We start from the raw sequence: 14,421 nt of genomic DNA on the forward strand, positions 1-14,421 counted from the left end.
AAAATTTTAGTTGTCAGTGGACCTTTATTTTATTTATTTATTTATACAAGGTATCGAACCCAGTGCTCTCACATTGTAGGTAAGCTCTACCATTGAGCTACAGCCCCAGGCCCTGAATCCACATTCTTAATTATTATGCTGTACCCTATTTTTACTATGTTGGAGAAGGAAAAATTATTGAACACTGTGTTTCAAGAGAACATAAAATCACAGCCTGAATCATAGAATTGTAGGATGAAATTATGGAACCCAGAGAGCTAATACAACCTATTTTAAAGGAGCAATGATGTCTGCCAGTTCTGAGAAATAGTAAGATAACAGCTTGAGCAGAGGGGAATACATACTGATAAGTGACCGGAATGAAAGGTTATTAGGAATTATCTAAGCCACTTCCTTTTTAAGAGGTAGATAAAATATAGCCTGCCTGTTCAAAGAATTATCTAAGCTTCTCTTGCTGTCCTGAGGAAACTGTGGAAACAGATGTGTACCCTTTTTATTTCAGATTGCATTATCCACAGTAAGTAGATTTCCATTGACTACTTGAGATTTCCTAGATGGTAATTTTTCACCCTGCAAGGAACCAATAACCTTCAGGGGAATTATTTGAAAAGATGTAGCATAGAAAGCACTGAATTTCAATCAATCATGTGTTTAATGAGTTCCTTCTTAGCAAGGCAATATTTCTGGAATAGTGGGGAGTAAAAATAAGTTGATGGGTGGTCTGTGCCCTCCTGTAGTTTATAATCTACTTGAGCAAACCAGCCAGGCATACAATTAAATTGTTCAAAGGGAAAATCCCAATGAATTGTGTAGTCAGGGAACATGTCTGTTGGCAGGTGGGAAAGTGATTGAAGGTGGCAGAAGGCATCTGGAAGGAAAGACTCAAGTAGAATGTGGGAGACAAATGATTCATTAGCAGACCTAAAGGTGGTGATGAAAGAGAATGTTGAAAAGCTCATTTGGATTCTAATGAAGGCCTTATGTAAATACAATTTGATAGTTTGGGTTTTTTTTTTTTTTTTTTTTTGTACAAAGGATTAAGCCTAGGGTGCTTAACCACTTAGCCACATCCCCAGCCCCTTTTATTTTGAGACAGGATCTGGCTAAATTGCTTAGGGCCTCACTAGATAGATTGGGAATTTTTAATGGATTTTTAAATAACTTTTTATTTTTTTTTTATAAATGTAATTTATTTATTTATTTATTTTTTAAAGAGAGAGAGAGAGAGAGAGAGAGAGAGAGAGAATTTTTAATATGTATTTTTTAGTTCTCGGTGGACACAACATCTTTGTTGGTATGTGGTGCTGAGGATCGAACCCGGGCCGCACGCATGCCAGGCGAGCACGCTACCGCTTGAGCCACATCCCCAGCCCTTTAAATAACTTTTTAAAGGAAACACTCAAGTAATCCAAACACCAAACTCCTTTACCTTCTGTGCTTCCAGGGTTAAATATTTTATTATATAACTTATTATCTTATGTAAGTGCCCTTACTATTAGATAGGAGCCTTCCTCCAACTCTATTGACAAAAAGTCCTTGATACTCTTGGGAAGAATTTCCAGCACTTCCCTTTTGCTAATAAAGGTGTCCTCAAGTGTCCAACCCCTGGGTGATGACATATGCAAAAGTGTTAAAAATAGTGTTCGTACTCTAAGGAATCAGCTGCCAAATGGTCTCTAATAAGCAGAAAATCACATAACTTAGGCCTCTGGGGGCTTATGCCTCAGCTGGAGCAAAGCCATGTCTGACTGCAGGTGCACTTGGGCACATTCGAACCTGCTAGTAGTTGGCTGCTAAATCAACTTGCAGTTGATTTAGGAGAGGACTGGAGGGTTGAGCTTTGGCTGACATTTGCTTAGAAAATCTTGCTCCACTAATCACAATGAAAATTCTGCAATAATGATTTTTTTGGTAAGATAACATCTCATTTTGAATTCTTTCATTTGAGTTCTAGATGCTTCCCAGCCTTTATTTTTATTGTTTTAACTTCTGGTACAGGAGGCTCTTTGGAAGTTTCTGTCTATGAATGTGCTTTTATAGAGTGGTACATGGCTATGGTTTAAGAGCTTCAGTATGTACTTCCTGAGCAAGCAAGTAAACAGTCCCCTTTGCAGGAATTGGTGCACACTCTGTCTGCTTGCCCCTGTTCCTGTCCAAATAAAATCATGGGGATTTTGCTGTTACTGGTAAAGAAAGGAAAGTTAGAGGTCATATTGACCTCATGATTTGCTGAGAGCTTGCCTCCTCAACAGTGTAATTTCTGAACCTCTGATTTTTGAGGTCTGATTTCTATAGTGAACAAAGCACTGGAACAAGGAGACTGGGAGAGTTAAGTTTGTCTGCTTCCTCAATGTGGACTTCAGGCCAGAATCTTTAATTCTCGGGTCTTCAGTTTCCTCAGCTCCTCTATCCCATGGAGCTGAAATGCGAGTAGATTACATACATCACATATTTTCAGACAGAAGTCTAGCAGGTTCTGCCATGTGTACAGTGGTGGCTTATGGCCTTTGGTCATGGGATTTCTCTGTGAATTGATTAAAAGTCACAGGTCCCAAAACATATCTTAGAGACCAATTTTGCATGCATTTTTTTGAGATGCTTATCTATATGTGCTCCAGCAAAGGTGATGATGGCCCCTAGGCTAAGAAAGTCATATCTATAGTCCATTTCAAACTCTTCAAACTCTTATTGATTACATGAAGCTTCTCATACTCGTCCCATCACTTCCACTTAACACTATACTTTATTCACACTAGAATTCTGACATCTTCCTAAGTAACCATCTGCAATGGTTAATTTTGTGTGTTAACTTGACTGAGATAAGAGATGCTTAGGTAGCTAGTAAACTGTTATTTGGGTGTGTCTGTGAGGGTATTTCTATTTTTAAAAAATATTTATTCATTTATTTATTTATTTTTTAGTTTTTGGTGGACACAACATCTTTGTATGTGGTGCTGAGGATCGAACCTGGGCAGCACGCATGCTAGGCGAGCACACTACCCCTTGAGCCACATCCCCAGCCCCATGAGGGTATTTCTAGATGAGGTTAACATTTGAATTGTAGACCAAATAAAGAAGATTGTCTTCACCAACTTGGGCAAGGAATCAGTGGAGGGCTGAAATAGAACCAAAAGGCAGAGAAGGGCCAATTCACTCTGCATGAGCTGGGACATCCCGCTTATACTCAGACCTGGGTGCTCCTAGTTCTCAGTTCTTGGGACTGGGACCAGAACTTACATCATAGACACCACCTTCCCCACCCACTTTTCAAGCCTTTGGTTTTAGACTTACATCATTGTCTTTGGTTAGTAGGCCTTTGGGTTTGGATTTGAAGTACACCAACCGATTTTCTTGAGGTTCAAACTTGCAGATGCTAGATTGTGAGATGTAGCCTTTGTAATCTTGTGGCCAATCCTTCACGATAACTCCATATATCTGTATATCCCATTGGTCTGTTCCTCTGGAAACCCTAAACCATTTTGCAAGTATCTTGGAGGCCTGCCTATTGTGGCTGCAGGGCTTATGGACACAAGACCCCATGTCTTTATTTACATGTTACAAAGCAGGGTGAGAAAGTCTTGCATTCACACCTTCAAACCTTTGCAGCTTGAACTATTTCCTCCATTGTTACCTCTGTGAAGTTGACTCCAGGCCCATTCAAATGTTCTTTTAATTGTGCTCTGGGTAAGTTTTCTACAGTCTCTTAACCACATAGTATCACACCTAGTTGGTTGGTTCTGTTTTTCTCTCCCACAAGACCACAAGCCCTCAGCTGTGGTACATTTTATTTAGTTTATCTCCCAGGCCTCAAAAGGAGCGCCGGGAGATAAACCGGCTGGGCGTTCAGTACATATGGATTGAACCAGTCAATGCAAGAATAAACGTACCACCCAAGTCCTGCAAGCTTTCGATGTGCTCCATGCTGATTTTGCTTTTCGTGTCCAAACAGCCCTTTTGGTAAAGGTCAGGAGTTTGGGGGTATGTGGAGAACAAACGGAGGGAGAAGGTGAGAACACCATCTCGCTGGGGATGTGAACGCGAGAGAGACCGGTCAACTTCTTTACCTCCCGGAAGCTGCAGCACCGGCCTCTCCGCGTCCCTCCGGAAGGTGGGCGTGGCCCTCATGAATAGTGAATCGCCGCGGGGGAGGGGCTGGGCCCGCCCCCTCGGGCGGGAAGGGGGAAGCGCGGAGGCTGCCTGACTAGAATGAGGGTAGCTCCGGCGACTGAGGCGGCGGGAGCGGGGCCGGCCATGGCGGTGTGGACACGGGCCACTAAAGCGGGGCTGGTGGAGCTGCTCCTGAGAGAGCGCTGGGTCCGAGTGGTGGCCGAGCTGAGCGGGGAGTGTCTGAGCTTGACGGGCGACGCCGCGGCAGCCGAGTCGGAGCCCACTCTGGGGCCGGCGGCGGCCGCCTTCAACGGCCTCCCGAACGGCGGCGGCGCCGGCGACTCGCTACCTGGGAGCCCGAGCCGCGGCCTGGGGCCCCCGAGCCCGCCCGCGCCACCTCGGGGCCCCACGGGAGAGGCGGGCGCGTCGCCGCCAGTGCGCCGGGTGCGGGTGGTGAAGCAAGAGGCGGGCGGCCTGGGCATCAGCATCAAGGGCGGCCGCGAGAACCGGATGCCGATTCTCATCTCCAAGATCTTCCCGGGACTGGCGGCCGACCAGAGCCGGGCGCTGCAGCTGGGCGACGCCATCCTGTCGGTGAATGGCACGGACCTGCGCCAGGCCACCCACGACCAGGCCGTGCAGGCGCTGAAGCGCGCGGGCAAGGAGGTGCTGCTCGAGGGTGAGCGGGGCCGGGCGGGCGGGCGGCGGCGACGGCCTAGGCTCACCCGCGCGCACTTTGTTTCTGCTACCCTTTGCGGGGCGAACCGGTTCCCTCCGCCCCTCACTGCAACCTCCCCCCCCCCCCTTTCTGGGTCTCTGAGTATGGAAAAACTGATGCTCCTTACAGGAAAAGTTGGGCAGCCTTAGCCTAAGTGTGGCTTGCTGCCCCCGGGGAACTCGACTGAGATTTAGCAAAGAGCAGCAGCTTGTGAAGCTCCCCCCTCTGCACGATAAGCTGACACTAAGAACTAGGAGGAGGCCGATCGGCTCCAGTTCTGTAGTTCTCCTTTTGCTTGCTAAGAAATGCCGGGTTGGCTCTTTTCTTCACTCCATTCTGGCTTCTCAGGCGGGCGGGTCTATTAAAAAGAAAGAAAGAAAGCGAGCCATCCACTCCGATGCCACCGGTATACTTGGGTAAACCATCAAAGTGCTGGTTAATTAATGGGAATTTAACCCATCATTGGCTCTCAACAATAACTAAAGGAGATCATAGCACTTCATTGAAGCCAGAGAGCTGAAACAGCAAGTTTCTGTGGTTAATGAGCCTTGTTTAACAGTGGAGGCTCACGTGTTTGAAAGTTTACTGCCAACTAGAGTTTTGCCCCTTTTGCAAGAGACTGGTGCCAGCTTCCTACCGCTGACAGGCATGCTGCTTCAAGACTAGGAGACGTTTCATAAGAAACTTGAAATGGCACATCACAAGAAATGTTTGGATAGCCAAGATTATTCTTTACCTTAAAAGTATGTATATGATCTGTGTTCTGGATATTTTATTATGAATTTGTGGGATGAAGCAAAAATAAATCCCATCATCTGGGGCTGGGGATGTGGCTCTGGTACAGCCCTTGCCTAACATGTTTGAAGCCCCTCAAAAAATAAAATTAAAAAGTAACTCTCCTCTCCTCACGGACTCATGCCTGTCATTGGTAATAGAGTAATGAAAATGAAGAGTATGGAAAAACTGATGATTCAAATATTTCACTGGTGATTCAAATATTCCAGAAGCATTTATTGTTGGCTTTGTAAAAGATAATATAAAAGAAGATGCTGTTCCTTCTTGGTCTCTAGTTGGGGAAATGATAGAAAAAGTGCAAAATAAGTTAGAGAGAGGACTTTGATTTTTGTAGTGCAAAGTATGTATAAGTGCCAAGGGAATGCAAAGTTAGGAATTAAGTTGGTGGAGATGGGCATACCCAGTGTGGACTTTTTCAAAGAGCTGAATCTTGAGACAGTTCTCCAAGGAAGTGATGGTTAAAGATGGGCAAAGATGAGTCAGGAGAAATTCCTGGCAGGGGAGGGAACTGCTAGGGGACAGGGTTGGGGAGGGAGCAGTCTTCTATAAACTGAGAAGCCAGAAGTCTAACTTGACAAAATATCCCCCCCAATTTTAACATAAATCTGCTTGTAAATAATTGGAAAATGTTAATTTGCAAAGAAATTATTTAATGTGCTGCAATTGTGAAATTTCAGTGTCCCAGCTTTACTATATCCTAGTCTACTTATATGTGGAGCTAGACATTGCTCAGAAAGTTGTGTTAATAAAAGGAGTAAAATAACAGATCGTGACTTAATTACAGATTGTGTAAAAAAAAGTTTCTACTCTAAAACATGTATCCTGAAACTGGTTTAGCTAAACACTTGTTATGAATTCTTCAAGCCAGAATACGAAATTTCATACAACTCATATAGTATTAAATGGATAGACAGTTCAACCCTTCACATCCCATGTAAAAACAAACAAAACCTGGTTTTTGTTTAGATACAATTTGAACCTGGTATTCATACCAGTGAAATGAAAACTATGTAATAAATGCTTACTAGTTCATTAGTCTAAAATAGGCCACATGTGCTTTTAGAAAGGTTTACAGATGACAGCATAATAGCATATTTATTGAATGCCTTTTTACCTAACACATAGGTTCTATTTTCCTATTTTGTATAAGTCAAGCAGTTCTTGTTCTTATAGGTGTGTTAAGTCAGTATGGTGGATTTATGATGTTGCATTTTTTAAGTGTAGGGTTATACAAATAAAATTGCTCTCACAAAATCATAGAAAACAGTAATTAATGACCCAAACTTTCAATGTTGAAAGATGTTGTTCTATTCAGGTAGACCACTTTTACAGGATAGAGTCTGGTGATGTACCTTGTAGTTCCAGCTATTCACAAGCCTAAGAGAGGCCAGTCTGGCAAACGTAGTGAGATCCTGTTGCAAAAAATAATAATAATAATAAGTTTATTCTTAGCCCTTGAAATTTTCACACTATATTGTCCTTTCATTCAATATTTGAAAAAGTTGCCTTAACATAGTACAGTAGCACAGTGATGCTGTTTTTGTGGTGTGGGCAGGGAATTTCAAGCACATTCTTTCCACCCCCAAGTGAAGGAAAGCTAGTTTCTGGTTGCCTGAGGTTACTGAACCTAGCTAAAGGGTTCTTTTTTGTCTCAGGAATTTTTAGGGATTGTTCGTTCATTTATTCATCCATCAAACATTTATTTGACTCTTTCCTCTTATTCCTCCAAGGGGAAAGGATTAGTAGTGATTTTGTTTTCTAATTTGCATCTTCTGTCCAAGGAAAGCATTCTAGCAAAGGAATGGTACAGTCAATTAGAGACAACATACTTGTCCACACATAAAGATTGATTAAAAGTAGAATACATTTTTGGTATTCCAAAAAGTTTATAATAAACTTTAAAAAAAATACCATAATTTAATTAATTCATTTTTTTATATGGTGCTGAGGATTGAACTCAGTGCCTCACACATGCCAGGCAAGTGCTCTACCACTGGGCCACATCATCAGCCCTATAATAAACTTTATTATTAGTTTACTGTGAGCCAGAAGCACTTGAGGACACTCAATTCCTGCCCTCAGTAAGTTAGGAGTTCAGAGAGAGGTGTAAAAGTTTGGGTAAACAGTATGACTGTGGCAGTGTAAGGGAATGCAGAGTGACGAAGGATGAAAACAGAACTCTTTTTTTTGTACCAGGGATTGAACCCAGAGATGCCTAACCACTGAACCACATTCCCAGCCCTTTGTAAAATTTTATTTAGAGACAAGGTCTTGCAGAGGTGCTTAGGGCCTTGCTAAATTGCTGAGGCTGGCTTTGAACTTTGAACTTGAAATCCTTCTGCCTCAGCTTCCCAAGATGCTGGGATTATAGGTGTGCCCTAGCACACCTGGAAAATCTGAACTTTTTTTTTTAATAAAACAATTGCTCTTTATTTTTTATTTTTAGCTGTAGATGGACACATATCTTTGTTTTATTTATATTTTTGTTGGGGGGGCATTATTGATGGGTTACAGAGAAATTCATAGACCCTTTATTCATGAAGGAGAAGCACTACATGAATCAAAGAAGGAAATTTCTAGCCTGAGTTTCTCCTCCTTGTCAATATTTGCATTTTGGGCCAGACCATTCTCTTATAGTGGCTTGTCCTTTGCAAATAGGACGTTTAGCAGCAAATCAACTTTAATTATGAGCCAGAGCACTTCAACATACTTGATTCCTACCCTCAATAAGCTTTGAGTTGACAGAAGTAGAGCAAAGGGCTAAAGTACTGTTAAAATTAGTAGTCTGGAGAGAGCCCAGCATAAAAGAGAAAGTCTACATGGGTCCCTAAGGGGAATCAGAGATTGAGAATGCCCAGGAAAAGGTTAAATTGAGCCTTCCCTAAGAAGAGAGAGCTGTCTGTCACCAGTAAGACACTGAAGTACCAGATATTAAGAAGTTTTTCTGGTCTGGCACAGTGACACATGCCTGCAATTCCAGTGACTGAGGAGGCTGAGGCAGGAAGAGCACAGTTTGAGGTCAGCTTCAGCAACTTAGCAAGACCCTGTCTCAAAAAATAAAAAGCTCAGTGGTAAAGCACCCCTGGGTTCAATTCTCAGTACCAAAAAATTAAATAAACAAACAAAAAGAAGTTATGCTGCCAATAGCCCACTAAGAGTATGGTATAAGCAAGGACTTGTGGTCAGACTTGGGTTTGTTTCTGGTTAGTGGTTTGTAATTCCTAGTCAAATTACTTCATCTTGTTATACCTTTGTTTCCTCATCTGTAAAACCAGGGTGGTAATAATACCTTCCTCTAAGAGTTGTTATTCATTTGACGATTTATGTGTTCAGTGCTTTTATTAGGCCCTGGAAATACAGCATGAACAATAATAGCAAAATGTCTGAAGAAGGCAGGACTTGGTCATGAAGGTATGCTGTGAATTAACAAATACACTCTAAACCAGGAGAGCAAGTTGTTAAAACTCAAGACTTCATTTTACCTGGAAAAAAAAATGTATATGTTAAGAATTGTTTTAGATGAATGAGTTAAGAATGAGTTTGAGTTTCTTGGATGCTGACAACGTTTTCTAATTTTGTGTTCCTATTTTTCTTCTCTCTCTTGGATAGGGTAATGTTTTGTCCTTAAATTTTCGTTTAGTTTCCTTTTTATCTGATTTTTTCTCTTCCTTTACACTTAGTACTCAAAACCATAAGACTTGCTATTAAGTGTGTACTTGTAGTTGTAGCTAATGACTGTTAGCATTGATATAAAGGTATGCAGATTAGATAGCCTTTGTATTAATAATGCAGATTCTAGGCTCAATGGGGGTAACTCTATTCACCTGTCGGGTACTATATATTGAATTTGCTGATTCCTTTACACTAAATTAAGGTTTATCCAGAAAGCTTCTAGAATTTATTTATTTATTTATTTTTGAGAGAGAATTTTTTAATATTTATTTTTCAGTTTTCAGTGGTCACAACATCTTTATTTTATTTTTATGTGGCGCTGAGGATTGAACCCAGTGTCCCGTGCATGCCAGGCAAGTGCATTACTGCTTGAGCCACATCCCCAGGCCCTAGAATTTTTATTTTTAAGGCTGTGAAATTAACTAAACTTGAATTAGGCTACACAATAAAAAGGTTCCAGGGGAGGTTAGGGAAGATGGTTTATTTAAAGTGTACAGTTTGTAAGGTTTGATATTTGAGAAAAAAAAAATATTTTTGAAGCAATTCTCACTGGAATAGTGTTGAAAAATCACTTTTGATTGCCAGAATATTTTTCTAAAAATACTGTTATCAACTCTGCTGAAAAGAAAATGGTTAAATGTATGGATGAAATAGACTGGTATGAAATTTAACCTCGAATTGAAAATAAATTTTTGTATCTAAAATTATTTGAAATTTTGAGCGTCACATTTAATAAAGCCTTTTTTTGTGTTATAAGTCCCTGACTTATAACAAATGCCACTGACTTGGGCTGGGGATGTGGCTCAAGCAGTAGCGAGCTCGCCTGGCATGCGTGCGGCTCGGGTTCGATCCCCAGCACCACATACAAAACAAAGATGTTGTATCCACCGAAAAACTAAAAAATAAATATTAAATATTCTCTCTCTCTCTCAAAAAAAAATGCCACTGACTTTTTTTAATATTTATTTTTTAGTTGTAAGTGGACACAATATCTTTATTTCATTTTTATGTGGTGCTGAGGATCGAACCCAGTGCCTCACATGTGCTAGGTGAGTGTTCTACCACTGAGCCCCAGCCCCAGCCCTGCCACTGACATTTTTAGGCTTCTAAATTAAAGTCGGTTTGGATTCCCACACAGTTGATTTCTTTATTGCATATTAGAAAAATTGAGAGTCCCCTAGGAAGAACATTTTACATTTTTTTTTAGGGAGAGGGAGTACTGGAGATTTAACTTAGGGCCTTGCACATGTACTGTACCACTGAGCTATAGCCCCAACCCCTGTATTTTCTTTGAGATTTTGCATGTTTATTCATTAGTTATTGCTTTTTTAAAATCATTTTTTAGTTGTAGATGGACACAATACCTTTATTTATTTATTTTTATGTGGTGCTGAGGATCAAACCCAGGGCATCACATGAGCTAGGTGAGCACTCTACCACTGAGCCACAACCCCAGCCCATATTAGTTATCTCTTAAAGAACTACTAAAGTAAAAGGATGTTTGTTTTTCAGTACTTCTTTCTTTCTTTCTTTCTTTCTTTCTTTTTCTTTCTTTTTTTAATTAGCCTTACTTTGTTTCATTTGGATAATTAGGCGTACTTATGTGAGAAGCTGCCATTGTGGCCTGATTATTTCTTAAAGAGAATCCCTTCCTTTTATGTTAAAATATGCTCTCCAAATTATCACCAAAATATCAGAAGTCAATTGATTCTAATACTGAGTGGTTACAAAAATTCGAAGAGCATTTTTAGGAATCATAACCAGGCTTTAATTTAGATCTCAACTGATTTTTCTTTTTTACTTTTTTTTTTTTTGTTGTTGTTGTTGTTGTTGTTGTTCCGGGGATTGAACTCGGGACACTCAACTACTGAGCCACATCCCCAGCCCAATTTTGTATTTTAGTTAGAGAGAGGATCTCACTGAGTTGCTTAGTGCCTTGCTTTGGCTGAGGCTGGCTTTGAACTCGCGATCTCAGCCACCTGAGCTGCTGGGATTACAGGTGAGCACCGTGCCGGCTTCTCTTGTTTTTTTTTTTTTTTTAGGGGAGAGATTGTAATGTTTCCTTTGGACAAGAAGATATATCTTGCCTATCATTTTAAAAATTGTAAAGCCTACTGCTGGGTGTGATGACACACACCTGGTAATCCCAGAGACTTAGGAAGCTGAGACAAGAAGATTGCAAGCAAGTTCAAAGCCAGCCTCATCAATTAGCAAGATCCTAAGCAATTTAGTGAGACCCTGTCTCTAAATAAAATATTTAGAGATGTGGCTCAGTAGTTGAGCACCCTTGGATTTAATCCCTGGTACCCCCCAAAAAGTAAAGCCTCATCTTACCAATGAGGAATGAACAGCCAGAGATGTTAATTTAATTAAGATTATCTAACAAGCTGGGCACTGGGGCACATGCCTGTACTTCCATTGATTTGGAGGTTGAGACAGGAGGATCACAAGTTTGAAGTCAACTTAGCAAGATCCAGTCTCAAAATAAAAATAAAAATGACTGGGGATGTAATTCAGTGGTAAAGTGACCATGAGTTCGGTCTCCAGTACCCCCTTCCCCCAAAAAAAATTACATAATGAACTGGTGTAGAGCTTGTTCTAATACCTAGTCCATTGCTTTCTGCCCTGTACAGTGGCACCCACATCTACAACCACACAGCCAGATGTGCTGTGAGATCAATGCAAAAGAAGGTAAAGACAGTTCCTGGCCTCAGAGAACTTAGAGTGAAACTGGGGAGAGAAGACTAGCACCTAGAGAATAATTGCTAAAATGTGTAGTACTCAATCTGTGGAGGTCTCTGAAGGAAATGATCAATTGAGGAATCGAAGAGTTGAGCAAGTTTTGACCTGAAACTTGAGGGACAGACTGCTTCTCTCTAGATGGAAGTCAATCCAAGCAATTTTATGGGACAGCCTGAGCAAAAGTCAAAATTAGTATGACATATGATAAGGAAATGAAATGATGGGCTAATTGGTATGGACTTAGGGGAAGAAAGTAAGGTTGGATAGATTGAAGCTAGATTAATACAAGACTTTGAAGGCCAGCCAGAATTTGGACCTTTTTCATTTGTCAGTCAGTATTAAGTATCAGCTGCAAACAAGCTATTGTGGTAGATGCTGAGAATTTCAAATTGGGAGTAATCTCTGACTTTTAAGTGGTAAGAAACCAATTATAGCAGGTTGAAGTAAGTGCATTAATACAGGTGAGAACACGTTGTCTGGGAAACAGAGGTAGATGTCCAATGAGAGAACATGTTGAAAGTAAGAAAGTGATAAGTCACTGTTCAGAGAAGTAAAGCAGAGAAGGCAGGAAAGTGGGCAGAGGCCAGATCATCCAGTGCTATGCAGTGTTAAGCAGTGGTCTCTAATACAGTTTTTTTTTTTAACGGATTTTTAAAATTTTATTTATTTATATGTGGTGCTGAGGATTGAACCCAGGGCCTCACACATGCCAGGCAAGTGCTCTACCACTGAGCCACAACTCCAGCCCCTCTAATACAGTTTATATACATTTTTTTGCAAGTTGACAAAAAGAAGAAACTGGACTTCATTAATATTTACTGCACTGGCGCTCTCAGCCTCATAGGTGGTACCATTACAAATTCAGTATAAAAGGTTTTGTTTCAAGGGAAGAGTGGATGTTTCACAAAACAGAAGAGCTGATAGTGATAATGTTAATAATTTGCCTGCTATTGTCGTATTGCAGTTTATATGGATTACTTGACCCTACTTGAGTGGACTTAAGTTATTATCTGCTTTTTGCTCAGTTAATCTTCACAAAATAAATATGTGGCTTACTGATTTACACACACATAAACATACAAACATAGATTAAAGATAATTCTCACACTGCAAACAATAACAAAATGATAGAGCTGTCTTTTGCCCCCCTAATGAGAGCTCTTTAACACATTTTAAGGTAATTATATCTGTTGGGAAGTCAATCTGAAAAATGAAATTGTCAAGAAGACTATTTGAAATATAGATATATATGCATATTATGTCATTAATAATGAACTTCATTCTAAGAATATTTTGCACTTTGAGTCATACAGTACTAATGTTAAATGGCTTAATCAGGGATATATTTGTGTACTTATTTCATCTCTATCTCTTTCTTGATTTCTACATTTATATATGTTTTATAATATCTGTGCATTAATAGATATTTAATCATTGAAAATATACTCAAATTTTTACTGATGGCTTTACTGTCAAAAAAGTATAGGCCTACAGAGTGCTGTCAAAGTGCTTTAGATGAGAAAGTGTAAAAAGTGGACTATGACTAATGGAGTATGGAGCTCAAGACATGAGATAAGGGAAAGCAGTTAGGATGCTATTGCAATGTCATGAGAGTGAGACTGGCTAGGATACTGTGAGGATGAAAAAATATTAAAGAGAAACAAGAAGTCTAAATATTTGTGATCTTAAGGAGAAAAAGAAGTGGAGGGTAAGTCTTGGACTTCTGGCTTGGGAAACTGGATAATTATGAGACCAGAATGAACAGGAAGGAACTAGTTTGGGGTGAAGATAAGAGGTTTGGTTTTAGGCATGTTGAATTTGTGTTACTTGTGTGATATCGTGGTGGAAAAGGCCAGTAGCTGGTTGGAAGTATAATTCTGTAATTGAGAAAAATGTCAGAGAGCTATAGCGAAGATTTATGAGATGTCAGGATACAGGTGGCAAGTGAAGCCATGAAGTGTGAAGTCATGAGATAATAATGAAAAAGAGAAGTAGGGCCAGGATGCAATCCTGTAGAATCTCCACTTGTGGGTTTTTGTTGTTGTTGTTGTTGTTTTTCTTTTTAGTTACATGTGACAGTAGAATTTACTTTGATACATTTATACAAGCATGGAATATATCTTATTCTAATTAGGATCCCAGTCTTGTGGATGTATATGTTATTATTATTGTTTTTATTTTAAATTTTTATTAGTTATTGATGGACCTTTATTCATTTATTTGTTTATATGTGGTGCTGAGAATAGAACCCAGTGCCTCACCCATGCTAGGCAAGCGTGCTACCACTGAGCCACAACCCCAGCCCCTGAATGTACATGATATTGAGATTCACTGTGGTGTATTCATATATGTACATAGGAAAGTTTTGTCAGATTCATTCCAGTGTC

At 40.3% G+C, this 14,421-nt stretch overlaps 1 protein-coding gene across 1 annotated transcript in view; it reads left to right on the plus strand.

Moving 5' to 3' along the window:
* Positions 1-4,206: 4,206 nt before the first annotated feature.
* Sntb2 (syntrophin beta 2) overlaps positions 4,207-14,421 on the plus strand; it is an 89,893-nt gene continuing 79,678 nt past the window's right edge. The window contains exon 1 of the mRNA XM_026404515.2: positions 4,207-4,786. Within this exon, the coding sequence (XP_026260300.1) occupies positions 4,207-4,786 (580 nt within the window). The remainder of the gene's footprint in view (positions 4,787-14,421) is intronic.

Source organism: Urocitellus parryii, chromosome 15, assembly GCF_045843805.1.
Source record: "Urocitellus parryii isolate mUroPar1 chromosome 15, mUroPar1.hap1, whole genome shotgun sequence".
Lineage (NCBI taxonomy): Eukaryota > Metazoa > Chordata > Mammalia > Rodentia > Sciuridae > Urocitellus > Urocitellus parryii.